The sequence below is a fragment of the Pyrus communis genome, chromosome 6 (assembly GCF_963583255.1).
Source record: "Pyrus communis chromosome 6, drPyrComm1.1, whole genome shotgun sequence".
NCBI classification, from domain to species: Eukaryota; Viridiplantae; Streptophyta; class Magnoliopsida; order Rosales; family Rosaceae; genus Pyrus; species Pyrus communis.
This window is the reverse complement of record NC_084808.1, coordinates 13,669,399-13,688,689: the sequence shown is the minus strand read 5'-3', so window position 1 is coordinate 13,688,689 and position 19,291 is coordinate 13,669,399. Positions and strand designations below refer to the sequence as shown.

Genomic DNA, 19,291 nt, shown 5'->3' with positions numbered 1-19,291 from the left:
CTTCTTCAAGACTCCAACCCTTTCCAGTGGGTCCGCAAATGTGGTCGGAGTGGGGACCAACGATGGGAGCCACCCATGAACCAACCGACTACAGCGGCACATGCGGTGCCCACTCACATGCCCACCATTCAGGAACTCTCTCATTTTTTTTTCTCCCCTTTTCCCTTTTTCATTATTAATTATTTTCTATTTTTTTTAATTTAAATGAAATATTGGAAATTTGTTTTGCTTGCGGAGTGATTGGCGGGAGAGACTTCCTTTTTGACACGTCAGCTGAGAGTCCACGTGGATTGTACGTACGGTCAGAGGCAGCAGCTGGTTTGGTGGTGGTGCAAATGCAAAAATTATGCAATGCAACCATCCTAACTGAAAGAATCTTGTCTATCTAAAGCTCTTTCTAAAGCTTCTTATCCACAGAGAAAAAGAGAGACAATGACTAACAGAGTAAAGAGGGTTTTGATCATTTTTATTTTTATTTTTAATTGGAGTGCATTTTTGCTTATTATCATAGTTATGGTGTATGCTCATCATACGCCTAATTATTTGTCATGTGTTTTTTCACCTAACTCTAGTTAACTTTCACATTAAATGTTACTTTTTCAATTTTGAAGAAAATTAATCAAAGTTAAGTGAAATGACACATGACAGATAATTAGGCACCAAAGTTTAGGGTGGTGAGCAAAAATGCTTTCTTTTAATTTGGCCAGTTACAAAGGGTTTTGTACTCTCATATTTGGAAATTTAACCAGAATAATAAGCCATCTGCATTCAAGTTTGAATTTCTCTCTAAATATCAAATTAAAATAGAACATTACTCCTCTAAATAAATAAATAAAATTCAGTCACCACCATGTACTAAAATTTATATAAGCGTTAATTTTTCAACAAATTAAATTGAAGCAGTGTAAGAAAAGTGTCAGAAGAGACGCTGTTTTAAACTTAACTAAACTCGGATAACATATATGCTAGATCAAATTGTTGAGATTGAAAGGCGCAAATCACTCTCCATGAGTTGTTAATCACTATATAATTTTAGAATAAGAGTCTCTTCATGACAAGAGTAACCTTCTAAACTATGATGTACGAACGCACATGTTAAAAGGACTATAGTCTTCAATCAATATATGGTATAGCTTTCCTTAGACTCCTAATTAAATGCTAATCATGGCTTTCTTACGGAATAAAAATAATGAATTCATATGCCCTATATTGTACATGGACTAGCCTTAGGCTCGCAATGTACTAACAATAATGTGTTCAAATTTGTCTTTGGCGAGATTTGGACCTAAAACCTTTCACTTACAAGTAAAGAGAAATATCAATAGATTGTTTTAAATGGCAAAACTATAATTAGTTCTTTCTACATGCATTTCGAATAACAAGATTTTTTAATTAATCATGTGGAATTCAAATAACAATGAAATTATAGTCAGAGGGTATTAAAATGGGTCTGATTTTCAACTTGTTTTTTGTGGTGCTTTCGTCGTATACAACTTATGTTTAAAATCTAAGTCATTTGTTGGGGGTTACGGTTTTCCTCTTCAACCTAGTGCTACGTCATCTCCCCTCCCCCTTAATATAGAAACATAAGTAGAGGAGCTTGTTGTATAAAAATTATTGATGGACCAGCCTAAATTTCAAAGAGCTGGTTAAAAATAAAATGAAAAACCCAAAACCCTAGCTACTGGAGCATGGAGTATTTAGGAAGGATTTAGCTTAAGATGTTTATAACAAGTCTTGCTGAAAGCGATACTCAAATCTCGAACCCGCCCACGTTTCGATATCATATTTTCTATTCTGTTTGGGATTCCGGATCAAGAAGTCATAAAATTCAACCTTCATCGCTAGGTTATCTTCCAACACTACCAAACTTAATTACTATGAAGTTGTAACGCAGACCTAGCTAGCTAGGTTACAATTGTAACTTAACATCAACTCCCTATATACTTGATGTGTAGGGAAAAAAATCAGAAACTAAAACGATCGAGAAAAAGTTATACATATTGTTGCGCTTCATGCAGCTTGTTAATTTCCTGACATTTTTGTTTGCTTGCCTAACAAGATTAAAATGTACTCAATTTGGCTTAGGCAAGATGATGCATTATATATGTTAATTAACCCCACACTCACATGGGTTAAATCATGCTTTGTACAATAATCAAGATTTAACCAGAAGACTAAAGATAAATATTGGAAACATGTTTCTGCAAAATGTTAATTATGATCTGTAGAAACTCATTCTTTATGATATTAAAACCTAGTTAGGTACTGATTTGCAGCTGTAATGAGATTATGAGATTAAAAGCTTTACTTACAATATTAAAAGGTGGAATAAAAAAAAAAAAGTCAACTTTATAAAGTCACCTTTTAATTAAAGATGCTTTCGCAAAAAAGTCAATATATCATCACTTTGTTCAAGCTACCTAAATATATAAAGCCTCACCTATATATCGTTTCACCTTTCAATCTATAATTTGATTCCAGCTATTTAATTACGCGGCTAGAGCTTTATATGTTTGGAAATCTTTGCTTTTATTTTACTTCTTTGTTTTTATGTTTTGATTGATTGTTTAAGTTCAGTACCAGATATTGCATGCTCTTCCCAAAAGGAACGACTCGTCACATCCAATCCCCTTGAGTTATATGTCTCAACGTAAGAGATGTTTGACGTTCGAATCCTTCTCTATCGGTGTATTTGCTTAAATCAGAGTTTAAAAAAACGATAACATTTGAATCTAGAATCCGTCATTGTTCCATCCCACCTAATGTTACGTACGTACTTGATCTAAAGTTTATGGATGGATTGAATGTGTGGCGTCCTTAGGGGGCCGGATGATCAAACCTGCATTTTTTTTTCCTCTATAAAAACAGATTAAGAACAATACGTTCTTTTTTGGTTGGAAGGTATAGTACTTCATGGACCCAAATTAACCTTTGAATTTGATAGCTATAAACAAGCATTGCTGCGTAGAATGAATGACTATCAGCTGCAGAGTGCTGTATCCCCAGCATATGCAAGATCTCAATGGGGATTTGAGTGGCATCTATTTAATTAGTACATCTGAAATCCAGCTTCTTATTTAAGCATACCAAATTTGGAGGGGACCTCAACATTACGTATCATTCGATAATATGAGTGTTTTGACAATTAATTAATTTTCACAATTATTTAGATTTACTATTTTCAATTCAGTCGTTTATTCTCATGTTATGTGGTGTTTAAGTAAACGTAGTAGACATGCACGTTAACATCCTTTTGTATCTATGTGTCGGTGTATGAGTTAAATTGTCCTTTTCTTTTTCTTTTTCTTTTTTTTTTTATCGTTTCTAGTGTGGGGTGGTGCTAACTATTTTAGGACCCAAGGGCATTGGAAAACAAGAAAATACTCTGGATTATGGACAACTACAATATCCATGGTCATGTATGCTCCACATGTACATAAAGTGTTGTTCACATAGGAAACATAAATTGTATATGTACCATTGAGATTAAAGCTATATGCATGTATGTGCACATATAGTTTCTATCTTGTTCCTTTCAATCCAGCTTATGCTTTATCAATAAATAACTTCTTGGTCAATTTCTAATAGTGTGTGTGGATGAAAGATTTTAAAGTTTCTTAGAATTGAGATTCAATTTGTTATAAAAATTATACACCCACTTGAAAAGTAATACGATTCAATACATTTGAGAGAACTTTTAAATGACTTTGAGAGCTTTCGTTTAAAAGTTCTTTGTATTTTCTTTGTAGTAGTGTATTTGTAGTGTTTTAATTAATAGTAACTCTGTAGTGTTTGAGTTTATTTGTAGTGGTATTTTCGTATAGTTTTAACAATTAAATATAAAATTCCTTAGTATTTTAAATTCTCTCCTCCAAACCTGGCATAAAAGTTGTTTAGCCAGAGACTTATTGCTCAAGAACTTAAATTGAGTTTCTTTTTTTATTTTCAATTAATTCAAATTTGGATGTACATGCTTTGATATAGTATCTATATCAGAGCATCTCAACGTCCACATATGTTGGTCTACGTGATGTAATAAGTGGATTTATTTTTCTAAGATGTATAAGGATAATGCTAGGGAGACTAAATTTTGTAAACTAAATGACATGAAAATTGATGATTTGATTATTACTTAATTATTGATTAACGTGCTTATTTTTCTTTGATGTCATATTATTTAGTTTGCAAATTTAGTCTACCTAACATTATTCGATGTATAATCTGCATTCAACTAAGTTAGGGAATCGACCTAATCGAAATCCCTTGGCCTTCTTCTGATGCATGTTATAATCCCAAGTTTCTAGAAGTCTCTCAAGCCAAGGAATGAGTGCAAGTTTTTCATGTAAGGCGGCGTGCACGCATGTAGCCATTGAGGGGCTCACAAAGGGTCCGAGCCACATGATTTCACGTGCACTCTCCCTACAATTAGGGAAAAAAAAACACCCCAATTCCATTTTCCTTTGATTGTTTTGGTTGACAATTGGTACGTGCAATATCAAAAGGAAAGTGCTATTGACATACTGATTTTTACATTCTAAACATTCTTATTAATATTTTGTCATAAATCTTTAATTCACTCGATCCGATGGTCAAAAATGAAAAACGTGTGTGAGAAGTAAAAATAAGTGTGTCGATAACACTACCTTACCCTACCAAAAAGTGCCCTTCCTCCTACTTCCACTTTACTACCTTAAGTTTTGTAGACCTTGTAATTACTTGTTCTCATGGAGTATGGGATAATTCATATGTTTTTCACTGATAGATCTTTATGCTAAAAAATATAAAAATTAATTAAAATCTAATGATTATAAAATCTAAAGTATTCTATATTTCGAAGCACCACATAATTTTTATGCTATTATACCAAATCGGCATGCAATATATTTCATTCCATACGCATGCACTACAAAATTCAAGCTCTCAACATATATAATTTGGATTCCTGCCTGGCTCACTCATTCTCGCACCTCATTAATAATTTGTTCATCAATTGGAGAAACCTTTCCTAATCTTCAACATATTCCTTCTCTCTCTCTCTCTCTCTCTCCCTCCCCTCCCCCACCCCCACCCCCCACCCCACACTTTTTTTTGTTCATTTTCATAAAAACTAGAAACTTGTTCCTTAATTAGGACAAACATTTTTAAATTAAAATTCAAAACTTAAATCCTTCCAATTTCCGAGAAAAATTAGGTTGTACCGTACTATCACGTCATCCGCTAATACTCCCATTTAAAATGTGACATGTGGACCATTTATTTACAACTGGATTCATTATTTATTTCTCATCCTTTTAAAGGATTATATAAGGTAACAAAAGTAGTATTTTATAATGTACTAAAATATAAATATGTATCCAAATTAAGATTAATAACGTACCAATGATGTACTAAATTATTGATACATTATATATATATATATATATATATATATATATATGTGTGTGTGTGTGTGTGTCACATCCTGGCCCGGGATGGATCACTTCCCAGACCTGCTCCACCACCGTAGCATGATATTGTCCACTTTGGGCTTACCATTCCATCACAATTTTGTTTTTGGGAACTCACGAGTAACTTTCTAATGGGTTCCAATGGAACCCGAAGCCAGTGAGCTCCCAAAAGGCCTCGTGCTAGGTAGGGATGAGAATATACATATAAGGCTTACATGATCCACTCCCCTAAGCGATGTGGGATGTTACAATGTGTGTGTGATGAATATATCATTTCTCATAATTTATGTGAATAGGATTTTGTTGTGTTTTTAGAATTTTAAAAACGTTTTTTTTATTTGAGTAAGAAAAAATTTTCTTTTTGAAACAAATTATTATAAGATAAGTTTGATCTACTAGATTTTAAGAGTTTTGTGATATTAATTACTCTTTGAATAATCTTCTATTTTAACAAAAAAGTTAAGGACAGTAATGCAATTTCACAAAACAAAATTTTGATGTTTTTTGTTTAAACCTCACCTACAGCTAATTTAACATCTCTAATTTTAAAAAACTGAAAGGTAAAAAAATAAAAATAAAAATAATAACAAGAAAAACCTCTCTCCCCCTCTTCCCTCTCTCCTTCGATTCTAAAAACAAAAATAAAATATTTCACACACACTTTGTGTGTGAACATATACTAGTTAAAATTAATTAAAGAATATTCGATCAAAAATCTTAAGTTAATTTAAAAAATTCTAAACTAAGGCATCTAGAAACGCCCCTTATAAAAACCCTATATTGGTCGGGCTTGAAATTTTAGTTTTTTATATTTAACTTGGTAAGGCTTTCAAATTCTACCAAGTTTTGCAACGGGAAATCAAATATTTGGGCCTAAAAAAATATGACGACTTCAAAAAATAAATCATGCTTGAACTTTTTGGGTCCTTGGTCCCAAGTCCAAAGTGTATGATTGGGCTTTTCTGGACAAATAAGTTGTCAATCCCCAATCATATTAGTATATAACAATATTGACAATAATCCACATATGTCTTTTACATCTCACACACGCTTATAAAATTTTGGTCATTAATTTTCAAACAATATGATCCAATAGTCGAAAATTGAAAAAGATGCATGAGAAGTAAAAATGAGTGTGTGGATAGGACCACCCTAATGCTTAAGAAAAAGAAATATGGGATCATGTCCTTAAATTTTTCTATAGAGTTTTGAAACAAAGCAATATATAATTCATTTGTTTATGAACCAGAAACACTCAATATGATCAAATGACAAGTTATTTTCAAAAAAATTGTTGAATAATACACTTACGAATTCTTCCTGTACTATACGTTTTCATATGTGTATATATGTATATATATATTTTTTTTTAAATGAGGAATTTGCATAAATACCACCTAGATTTTTACGATGAGGTGAATGAATTTATTTTGGCAACTTACCACCTAAACTTACATTTAGTTCTAATGTATCACCCCTGTCTAATTTTGTTAGTTTTGTCGTTAAATCATATTATATGCAGCACATACACCCTTTATCAAGGTTAATTGTAAAGTAACATTTATATTAACCAAAATATATTACAAATTCACATAATCTCCACTTCACCTTCCTCCTCCTGCCCCACTGAGGTCAAAGGTCCATTCCTTCACCGCAGTAACCCCAGTTCACCTCCACATCTTTTTCTCTATGTCCCACCAACTTAAGTCACAAAGGAGCATAGTGCAAAATGGATCATATTTTTGTGCTACAGATTGATCAGAGTTCCGGCGACATTCTTCTCAAAATTCCCAAGCTCTCATCATCGTTCGAGTCACCGCCGGGTTGGTAGACTAGGAACCATGGCGTCGTATATACCCAATGACGAAGATATATGTTTAGAAGAAAAGAGATATGAAGGGGGTGTTGGAGGAGTTTCATTTTAACTTCTTGTTTTCTAATTTTTGGTGGTTGAGGAATGTTTGTTGAGGTTGCTTCCAGACCCTATCTCAACTTGCAAGTAGCACTAGCAACAATGGAGTATAGCTGAAGGAAGGAGAAGGTAGAGAGAGATGTATTTTTGTAATATTGTATTTTGTTGATGTTATGACTGTTGCCCAACAGATCACCACATTGGCCTTTATACAACACCACAAAAAAAACTACTTGCCAGGTGGCAATTCCAATCACTTAAAATAAAGGTAATAAAACTATTTAATTCCTTTAACCACTTGTGATTAATACAATCACCAAGTTCATACTAATTAATCAGTTCATAACATTGTCTTCCCCTTGAAGAAATAACTTTGTCCTCAAGGTTAAAAACTGAAATCTGGAAATTATGCAATGAAATCCTCGTAATCTTCCCAAGTTGCATACTCTAAGCTACCTCCCATTAAACGAGCAATTGGTCACCTGTAGCATTGCCTTTTGTATACTTTCTTATGCAATAACTTTATGGGTTCCTGACGAAGCAACCCTTCATCTATGACCATTGGTAAAACAAGCATGAGGCTTACATTTGGTGCCAAGTGTTTCTTCAAACAACTCACATGAAAACATGAAGGATTTTTTTTGTAGTATCAGGCAATTTCAATTTATATTCCCAACTCTCTCCAAAACCTCAAATGGGCCATATAATTTTGGATGCAATTTATGATATGCATGTAAGGCTAGTGGTTGCATTTGACAAGAATCAACTTCAAGTACACTAGGTCTCCTATTGCAAATTCTCTTTCACTTATGTGTTTCTTAGCTCGTACCTTCATCTATTTTGTGCCACTGCTAAATTGGTTTTCAGCATAGAAAGTAACTCATCTCTGGCAATGCTACTTTGCTCCATCACTTCTAGCTTAGCTGTGGCAAGTTCATATGCCAATATATATGGAGGGGGGGGTATCCATAAACAATTTCAAAGAGACTAAGCTAGACAAAGGTGTGATAAGATGTGTTGTAGCTTCATTCAGCCCATGCCAACCATTTAAGCCATTTTTTAGGTTCTCTCAAGTAAGTCTTTAAACACCTATTTACCACCTCAGTTTGGCCATCACTCTGGGGTAATATCTTAAGCTCATGCAAAGTTTACAACCTTGAATTTAAAAAATTTCTTCCAAAAGGTACTAAGGAATACATTGTCCGTATCACTCATAACGGTTGTTGGCATGCCATGTAATGTGAACATCTTATCAATAATCTCCTAAGCAACAAGCATAACAGCATAAGGATGGCCTAGAGGAATGAAATGGCCATATTTGGATAACCTGTTAATCACCACTATGATTACAAAATGTCCATTTACACAAAGGTAATCGAATCACAAAATCCATGCTAATATCTGTCCACATCTTAGAAGGTATTGGAAATGGCTGCAGGAGGCTGGATGAAAAATGGTTTCATACTTGTTTTATTAACAAACTCCATACTCAGTAACCCAAGTTTTAATGGCTTTTTTCATACATACCCAATACAAACTCATTTTTAACTATGTGATAAGTTTTTTAAGACCGCTTCATGGCTCCCTATAGAAGTGTAATGATGCTCTTCAAATATGGTTCTTCTCCAAGCTAAATAAGGGTTAATAACAATCCTTGATTTGTCCTTGAGAAAACCATTGTCCAAGTGATACTTGGATATGGCAGCATTCACACTTGAATCTTGAGCTTACAAATCTTCTTGCATTTCACTTGCCTTCTATAAAATGCATGGATCTTTTTCATACCTACCCAATAAAAACTCCTTTTTAACTATGTGATAAGTTTTTTAAGACCGCTTTATGGCTCCCTATAGAAGTGTAATGATGCTCTTCAAATATGGTTCTTCTCCAAGCTAAATTAGAGCAAACAACAATCCTTGATTTGTACTTGAGAAAACCATTGTTCAAGTGATACTTGGATATAGCAGCATTCACACTTGAATCTTGAACTTGCAAATCTTCTTTCATTTCACTTGCCTTCTGTAAAATTCATGGATCATTTTCTAGACTCCTCGTAAGCTCATCCAACCATTCAAAGTAGGGGTATGATATGGTTTTGCACTCTGTGCTTTGATTTCAATCTTTCAAACGTGTTTCAGGTAATATAGAAGATCTTGGCACCCTAAACAATGTATCAACCACAATATTATCAACTTCATGGTTATACTGGATCTCATAATCAAACCCTAGTAGCTTTGCTACCCATTTCTATTGGAAGGACATGTTTGTTCTCTGATTTAGGAAGTATTTCAAACTATTATGGTTAGTTTTTATCACAAAATGGCGACTTTTAAGCTAGTTTTGCCATTTCTTGATGGCATGGACTATGACAATTAATTCTCTCATATGTAGAGAGTGCTTGGTTTCTAAGACCCAAGATTTGACTTGTAAAAGCAATTGGTTTGCCCTTTTGTTGTACAACACCAATGCCATTTCCTGAAACATCACACTCAAGTTCAAAATGAGGGGAGAAATCAGGTAAGGTTAAGACCTGTAGAAAGGTCAGGTAAGGCTAGGACCTGTGGAAAGGTCATGACATACTTGAGGTGTTGAAAAGCCTGTTGAGCTTCTTGGTTCCACTAAAACCCATCATTCTCTTATCAATGATAAAGGGGCTGACATATCGTACCATATTAGGCACAAACTTTTTGTAATAACCTATGAGTCCTAAAAATCCCTTAAGCTCTTTTACATTTGTAGGCACTGGCCAATCCACTACAACTTGTATTTTTGTAGGGTCAGTTGCCACACCATTTATGGATACAATGTGTCCCAGATATTCCACCTTACTTTGCCCAAACGAAACAAATGATGCTTTCTCAATAGCTTAAATGTCAACTACAAGTGAAACAAGTGTTCTTCCCAATTTTTGCTGTATACCAGGATAGTATCAAAGAACACTAATACAAGTTGTCTAAGGAATGGCTTGAAGATGTCATTAATTAAACTTTCAAAGGTCGCTAGAGCATAGGTTAACCCAGATGGCATCACAAGAAACTCATAGTGTCCCTCATGTGTCATAAATGCTATATTTTCAATGTCTAAGGAGCGTATTCTTATTTGGTGATATCTTGCTCTTAAATTAAGTTTAGAGAAATATTGTGCACCAAACAACTCATCTAGCAAGTCATCAATCAAAGGAATTGGGTACTTGTCCTTGATTGTGATTGCATTTAACTCAAGGGTACATGTCCTTGATTGTGATTGCATTTAACTCAATGTAGTCCATACATAATCTCCATGTACCTTCTTTTTGCTTCACAAACAACACTGAAAGGAAGAAGGGGTTATGACTATGCCTAATAAACCTTGGGTGCAAGAGTTCTTGTACTGCCATTTCAATCTTAGATTTCTAGAATGGACTATAATGATAAGGCTTGATACTAGGTAGTTTAGAACATGATATAAAAGGAATTTGTGACCATGGTCTCTAGGTGGTGGAAATGTTGAGGGAATGACAAATTTTATCTCAAAATTCCCCAATGAATTTTTTAACTCAAAGAGCTGTTGTGCTCTAAGTTATGAGGCCTTAAGTTTTCCAGCATCCATAGAATACAATAAAATTCCTAGATTGGAGTAGTAGAACTCTGTCTAGTTGTTGAGGAGAAATTTCCAGCATTGTGGGCTGTGGAAGTGCACTTTCTCCAATTTGTACTTTTTCCTTCTCACTTCAAATTCCATAATAAGGAGTTGAAAGTCCCAAAGCACTAGACTTACTGAAAACAACCATTGTACCTCTAGTATTATGTCACACCCTCCCAAGGATCTAGAATAAAGGTCAGTACCACAATGGTAATCTCCCACTTCCATTGGCACCTACTTGTAATACCTCTGGCTTTTTACCTTACCTCCCATTAACAATCATTACTTCAAATGGTTTAGTACTTTGAATCTGCCATCCCATTTTCTTAGCTAGCCTAGCATCTACAAAGTCATGCGTACCACCAGAATCTAGGAGAATCTTACTAATTGACCATTCACTACACCATTTACTTTCATTGTTTGTAAAGCTTAGGTGGATGAGGTGTCATAAAAAGAACACTCACTCAAGTCCATGTGCTACAGCTCAAGCTTTTCAATATGCAGTGCTTCCTTCATAATCTCAACTTCTATCTCATCATCCAATACATCCAGCATTAAGAGTTGCTTATGTGCACACTTGTACCCCAACCAATTTTTCTTTACAAAACTAGCATTCCCCCTATCCTTATTCATTTGTACTTATTCTGGGTAAGTTTCATAAATGACAAGGCATAAGTAGTATGCATCAATGTTTGGATAGGAAAAGACATAGGAGCTAGTGGTCTTAACGTAGTCAATTTGGCATCAACTTGTAAAGCAATAGCAATTGCATTGTGCATATTGGAGGGTTTTTAACAATTTAACATCCAATTTCAGTTCACGTTTCAACCCCCCCCTAAAATACAATTTTTTTTCCTACAAAATAGATCTTGCATTAGTTGTACGATTAGCCAATCTACTCAGTGATATAATCCCTAAGATCGTATTTGCCTGAGTTTAAACAAGCCTACATGCCATCTACAAATTCTGATGACCCCATTCCTAACAAAGAGCCTTTGTGAATTCTCCCCAAGTCGGTGTGGTGTTCAAACAATCTTTCCAACGAAACCCTTGCAGTGCCTTATTCTCCAAATGAAAGGAGACAATGATCACTTTATGAGCTTCAGGTACATTTTAGAAGGTGAAATACTGCTCGGTTTTATAGCTCCAAGCTAAGAAATCATGACCATTGATGAACCAGGAAAAATCAATGCATTGATGTTACTAAGGCCTGGGAGTACAACCTCTGCCATCAAAATGCTCTCGTGAGTTGTGATGCTGCAAAAATCAACGTCATCAGTCAGTATTGGTGGTGGAGCACTGAGATTTGGTGCTAGAGTCACTGGATCTAAAGAGGAAGCACCACCGCCACCATGCTTATGGCGGAATTATTCAAATTCGACTAGGAGCGTAGTATAGACGTCGTGAGAGGGAGCAGACAGAGTGGCAGAAATGGAGTATGGTTGAACGAGCGTCTATGGCAGCATTGCGGGAGGTTTTGGATTGGGGGGGGCGTACAAGTGGGACACCATAAAATAGGCTTATACTAATGATAGGATCAACTTCCAAACCCTATCTCAACCTGCATGTAACACTAGCAACAATAGAGTATGGCTGAAGGAACGAGAAGATAGAAAGAGATGTATTTTTGTAATATTGTATTTTATTGATATTATGACTGTTGCCCAACGGATCACCACATTAACGTTTATAATGTGGCAGTTACAATTTTTTTATTGTATCTTTGATTTCTTTTTTTATTTTTTAATTTTGTCGAAAAGTGGCGGTTACAATCACTTAAAATAAAACTAATAAAACTATTTAATTCCTTTAACAACCCGTGGTTAAGACAATCATCAAGTTCATACTAATTAATCAGTTCACAACAGATTGGGTGGGAGGTTGCGGTAGGGATGGGGATATGTTGCCTTTTTTATTTTATTTTTAACTTTTTATGAACAGCGTAAGAAACAGCATATTCCCATGAGAATATGCGAATCGATTCGCAGCTCAAGCTTACTCACGATATGATCAAACTTACTCACATTCCTCATCATCCCCTGCTAGAGGTTTCAACCTCCATCTTCAATCCCATGCCGAACTGCATACCATGGATCACTCTGATCATTTTCTTGACTGTAACAGAAATGGCGGTGGCACTGACTCAGTCTCCCATTCCCACCACTCTAGAAGGCCCGTTCGTGCCTGCAACTCGGCGCTTCGATCCATCGCTTCGCAGAGGCAGTGATGACTTGCCAATGGACCATCCCAGGCTCAAGAAGAACGTGACATCAAATTTCCCAGAACAGATTGCCCTTGCTATTTCTTCACCCACTGCAATGTGGGTTTCTTGGGTTACTGGTACAAAATTCAAATTCTCAATCTTTGTGTTGTTTTGTTGATTTTTTTTTCAACTTTTTGGCATGAAAGTTGAATGGAATTGATGAACTGGGGTGGTTTTTGTTTGGTCAGGGGATGCCCAGATTGGTAAAACTGTGAGACCACTTGATCCTTCAACAGTTGGGAGTGAGGTGAGGTATGGGGAAGAAAGTGGCAAGTATACAAGTGTGAAGAAAGGGGTTTCAGTTGTTTACAGTCAATTGTACCCTTTTGCTGGCCTCTTGAATTACACCTCTGCCATCATTCATCATGTCAGGATTGATGGTATGGAAATCAATTTTGATTCTTTTAGTTGTAATGACTTGTTGATTGTTTGTTACGATAATGCACATAATGTTTTGCATCAGAAAATGGCAGTCCGTTTCGGCGGAATTGCTAGTGTTATTCTTAATTTGATCCAATCGTTTGCTTGGAGGACAAGTTCTGATTTTAGTAAACGTAGCTTAATTGTTTGTACAATATCCATAATCGTTTGTTCTGTGCCAAATAGTACTACGAACAGCCTCTTCCTTCAGTTCGAGCATATACCCGAAAGAGAAAAAGAGCCCTTAATTGAGTGAATTTGATATTGTTGAGCATAGAAAAATTCTGATACTGGTGGGTGAATCAAAATTTATTGTCAATTGATAATGGTGTTGACGGTTGCTCGATGTACCACATAATTCACTAACTACAGACATGGATTTGTAATCCCATTAATGAAACCTATAAGTCCTATATTTCATGTTTCAATTTGTGGAAGCTCTCATCCCTTGGGGGTTGGCATATTTAAACATTCTGTCAATTTACATCCTGAAAGAATTCTGATATATTTGATTAAACTACTAAACTTGTAGTAAGTTAAAAGAAACTAAAACATAAAAGGCTAAGCTGTTAATGGTAAATTGTGATATCAATGTCACAGGATGGTCGTTTAGTTACATAATTGAACACCTAGTAGACGATAAGCGAAGAAACTAGATCGGGTGTATCTGTTCTGCTAAGATCAAGAGTTCCCCTTTGCTGTAGGTCTTAAACCAGGTACGAAATATTATTACAAGTGTGGGGATAGTTCTATCCCTGCTATGAGTCAAGAGCAAGCCCTTGAAACTTTACCAGAGCCTGGCGAAAACACATATCCTCGTCGAATAGCTGTCGTTGGAGATTTGGGTCTCACTAGCAATACCAGTACAACCATTGATCATTTAATCCAGAATGATCCTTCAATGATTTTAATGGTTGGGGACTTATGTTATGCAAACCAGTACCGTACGACTGGTGGGAAAGGAGCTTCATGCTTTTCATGTGCATTCCCAGATGCACCTATCAGAGAAACATATCAGCCCCGCTGGGATGGGTGGGGAAGGTAAACTTTATGAATTAGTATCTGAATGCCTTTCATCCTACCTCACCATATGAGTTAGCATTTGTTTCAGTTTATGTTGAACATTTGTCACAGAAATTACAATTTGTCAATGTCAATCCATAATGTTAGTTAGCTAATCTGTTGGAGCTAAGTAGAAGAAATATGTAATAAATGCTGATATCTTAATTCTGACCAGTTTGTGATGCTGCATTTTCCTGAATTAGTTGGTTTTGATTAACATGGTTGAACTGGAAACTTAGGTTCATGGAACCTTTAACCTCGAGAGTTCCTATGATGGTTATTGAGGGCAACCATGAGATTGAGCCCCAAGCTTCTGGAATCACTTTCGAATCCTATTTGACAAGATTTGCAGTGCCATCAGATGAATCCGGCTCTAAAAGTAACTTCTACTATTCTTTTGATGCTGGAGGAGTACATTTTATCATGTTGGGAGCATATATTGACTACAATGCTACTGGTAATTGATACCATAACGCTTCTTACTTATAAATTCGCTACTAATAATAACAAACGATAAATTTAAAACATTCTGGTTTGGCTCTGCAATGCTGAATTATGAAAGCGTAAGCACTTTCGCAACCGGTGTACTTTTTTGCAACTGTTGGTTTTTAATTGTTTGTTATGTCCTATCTATGTTCATTCTAGGTGCTCAATATGCTTGGCTTAAAGATGATCTACATCGAGTAGACCGTACAGTGACTCCCTGGCTCGTGGCAGCATGGCACCCTCCTTGGTATAACAGCTATTCTTCTCACTATCAGGAATTTGAATGCATGAGACAAGAAATGGAAGCACTTCTTTATCAATACGGTGTTGATATTGTTTTTTCTGGTCATGTAAGTTTAAGATGATTCTGTCTATAGTCTCGTAAACATTTGTATGCATATTTATTTGGCAAAATTTGCTAATTTCATGTTATGTCGCAATATGCTTCTGTAATAGCAATACATATAACAGAAGTTACATCTGATTGATAACTACAGAGGTTTTTCTATACATGACGTTATATTGGAGCTAGATACAAGAATCCATGGCAGACAATTCGAAGAGGCCATAAAGACAAAAGTGGAAAACACCTTGTGATCTCACCATTGAAACTAATTTCTTTGCAGATGTTGAAAGTGTAATATGCTGTCTGCTGTGCAGGTGCATGCCTACGAACGGATGAATAGAGTATATAACTATACGTTGGATCCGTGCGGGCCTCTTTACATAACAGTTGGAGATGGTGGAAATATTGAAGAAGTTGATGTTGATTTCGCTGATGACCCTGGAAAGTGTCCTTCAGCTGGAGACAACACACCGGAGTTTGGAGGGGTATGCCATTTGAACTTTTCTTCAGGGCCTGCTAAAGGCAACTTTTGTTGGAGCAAACAGCCGGAGTGGAGTGCTTTTAGAGAAAGCAGCTTTGGGCATGGAATTCTTGAGGTACGACTTAGTAACATTGTTTTTACTTCTCTAGTTAAACAAACTTATCTCACACAATGTTTGATTTTAATTATTAGTTTAACCATGATTAGCAAATGCAAATAGTACCTGTGCTTGAAACTTGCTTCTGAGGCGCAAATCATGCAAGTAGAAAGATCTAAGCGCAATCTTTCGTGATGTCTTCAGTGTTTCCTAGTTACACATTCATAGCCGTCTTCCATGACCTTTATATATTGAAATGCAGGTGGTGAATTCTACTTATGCTCTATGGACTTGGCATCGGAATCAAGATATGTATAAGGAAGATAGCCATGGTGATCAAGTATACATTGTGCGACAACCTGAACTGTGCTCACGGTCTGTAAAGGTGATTTCTTAATTCTATACAATAAACGGATTTTAATTGACTTGTGCCTTCATTCTGTCGCTACGAAAATAGTTTTTCGATCCATTAATCCTATTATTTCACACTGGCACTCACTTTCATTGTCCTTGTCCAATTGCCAGCCCTTGGTTTTCCCCTCTGTGCCCTCCCTCTCTGCTGCATTGCACTCTCTGGTGCTCTCTCTATCCTTGCCACTCTTTGGAATGTTTTCTCTCCTCTCCTCTTCCTAGTAGTCTCTTTCGTGCTCTGGCTGTGCATGCGTTTTTTTTTTGTTTCTCTTAAATTCTTTGGTAAGCTCAATCTTCGAAACTTACAATTCAGTGGTGTTTTCTTGTTTAATTTTATTTTTTGTTGTTGTTGTTGTTGTTGTTGTTCTTCTTCTTCTTCTTCTTTATTTCCCGAGATTAACTTGGCAATAGCTGCTCTATCATCTGCCAGAGTGCCACCTAACTTCTAGGATTACAGTCACATCACTTGACTAGGCTTAAATTCTTGTATCTAAATTCCTTGTCAGTAACTACAGGAAAAACTTGACATTTGAATATGTAAATATGTGTATCCATTTTCTTGTTATTAAAACCTAGATTACAGAAATTTCGATCTTAGCCTCTTCAACCTTGTTGGATAATTGATTTTGTTCGAGAATTTAAGAGCCAGATTGTTTCGAGGATTGGCACGTCCTCTCCATGCTTTAAAGATGGTTTCCGACTCTCCGGAACCCTCATGTATATTGCAGAAGCATGATATAAACCAAAACATTCATGCAACTCTTCCTGGAAAATGGTCATATGTACACCACCATGTTATCTTGGGGTGTAAAACATGTCACACACACTGGACAAAGCATCACCTAGTAAATCCATTGTTGTAAACAAAAGCTACAAAAAGTTCTCTCTTGGAGATGATGTTAGTCTTAGCAGGGTAATTGTTCAATTAAATTTTAATTAGATTTGGAACTGCAAGCTGTTCCCCTGTCTACTCAAATGGGGGTTTAGTTGGGTTAGGTTTGGACTTGGTTTTTGGAACGATGCAATTGTTTGCTCCCTCAATTAAATAGTTTGTCGTTTGAAGCCCAAACTCAAACTTTCTTCCTTTGTGCAAGTGATACTGCTGCTGGAGGAGGGAGGGGGTTGGTATTGAAGACAATTAAAAATCGGCTGCGGAAATCAAACACAAGACTAGACCTCAAATGCAAAGAAGAAGGCTTTTGAACTAATCGAGGTACAAGCCCCATGCCACTTTTTTTTTTTTTTTTTTTTTCCTCAGACCATCTCCATCCAAAAAGATTAAATATAACCTTGTTTAAAATTATAGCTCTGCAAAAAATTATTTTTAAATAAACAATGTCAGGTCATACTTATATATCATCTCCAACTGAAATGGCTAAACATAGCCCTCAATAATTTATTAGTTTTAAGTTTATGGCCTTGCCTAGGCACTAGGTGGCTAGCCATCGTCCCGATTAATACCTAGGCATTTGAAAATTAAGGAAGGGTGCCTAAACCTACTAAGGCACCCGCCTAGACCGCCTAACCCATCCAAACCCGCATAGGCACCCGCCTAACCCATCCAAACCCGCATAGGCACCCGCCTAGGTTGTGACTCACTTCAATCGAAAATAGATAACTCTCATTTGCATTTTTATTTTTTCCAATAAATTGTAAGAGACTTGTTGAATACTTAAATGAACACACATTATATGTTTGTTCCCCATGTTTTCATTATGTTCCAATAGCTCATAATTACATATCATTCTATTTTGTAGTTTATGATGAAATTATATGTATTTTAAGTATAAATAGACACTTATTTACATGAAATATAGTAGATTTAATTAAATCCGCCTAGGCGTTTGCCTAGACCTCACCTAGCCCCCTAGGTGGTAGGCCGCAACTCGCCGTTAGACTAGCGCCTAACGTCTTTTAGAACCTTGATTAAGGTACATTTGGATGTTTTATCTAACCAGTGAATTTGGATCAATTATTGCAACTGAGGAGCTCGGCCCGAAAAAATGACAGAGAGGGGGGGGCTACATTTTCCCAAATAATAGCTTAGTAGGCTCCATAGAATTATAATCTAGCCAATGAATTTTTGAACAAACTAGACCATTTTTTTTGCTTTTAGACCTTTAGTCATCTCCATTGGAGATGACCTTAGGTTTTTTGGGTACAATGGGATAGGCTAAAGCCCAATAAGAAAGACCCTTTTCCTCTTGCCAAACAAATTTGGTAAGCTCATTTTCAACCATTGTTTGTTGTCCTCTTGCCCAATTGTACACAAAAAGAAAACTAGAAGAAAATAAAGGTTTTGTTGTGGCCTATTTTATCTGACAAAGGGAAGAGGGCCGGTGGCAAGGAGAGAAAAGAGAGAGAGAGAGAGAGAGAGAGAGAGATGTGTTTGTAGAATTGTAGGGGAATTTGTGTGTTATTCCTCCTTGCGAAGTGCCTTTATTTATAATAATAAGAGGGAGAAGAAATCATTCATCCCCAAGGAATACAAGTCCATATAGGAAATAATAACTAGAATAAAATATAATCTAGGATTTATACAATCACACTTAAACTAGGAAAATTTACAACACCCCCCATTGAGTGTGTAAATACTCAAGGTAGATTCAGCATCATGTAGAAGTTAAGGAAGTCGACTCGTTAACACTGATTTTGGGAACAACGCTATTCTCAATAAGGTAGGAACTTGCATAAAGAAGAAAGTCTCACTAAAAAACCCTAAGGCTATGGCAAAAATCCGAG

At 35.9% G+C, this 19,291-nt stretch overlaps 1 protein-coding gene across 3 annotated transcripts; it reads left to right on the top strand.

The window, feature by feature from the left end:
• Nucleotides 1–12,953: 12,953 nt before the first annotated feature.
• On the top strand, nt 12,954–18,243 carry LOC137738375 (purple acid phosphatase 23). Of its 3 annotated transcripts, XM_068478011.1 has the most exons (9): nt 12,990–13,323; nt 13,435–13,626; nt 14,371–14,707; nt 14,968–15,185; nt 15,374–15,564; nt 15,875–16,156; nt 16,401–16,523; nt 16,664–16,714; nt 17,644–18,243. In XM_068478011.1, the coding sequence occupies exons 1-9, from the start codon at nt 12,990–12,992 to the stop codon at nt 17,644–17,646; spliced, it is 1,731 nt and encodes a 576-aa protein (XP_068334112.1). In that variant the 3' UTR covers nt 17,647–18,243. The 3 variants fall into 3 exon arrangements, with proteins under 3 accessions (XP_068334111.1, XP_068334112.1, XP_068334113.1); XM_068478010.1 differs by lacking the exon at nt 17,644–18,243 and having other exon boundaries at nt 12,954–13,323; nt 16,664–17,609; XM_068478012.1 differs by lacking the exon at nt 16,664–16,714.
• Nucleotides 18,244–19,291: the final 1,048 nt, after the last annotated feature.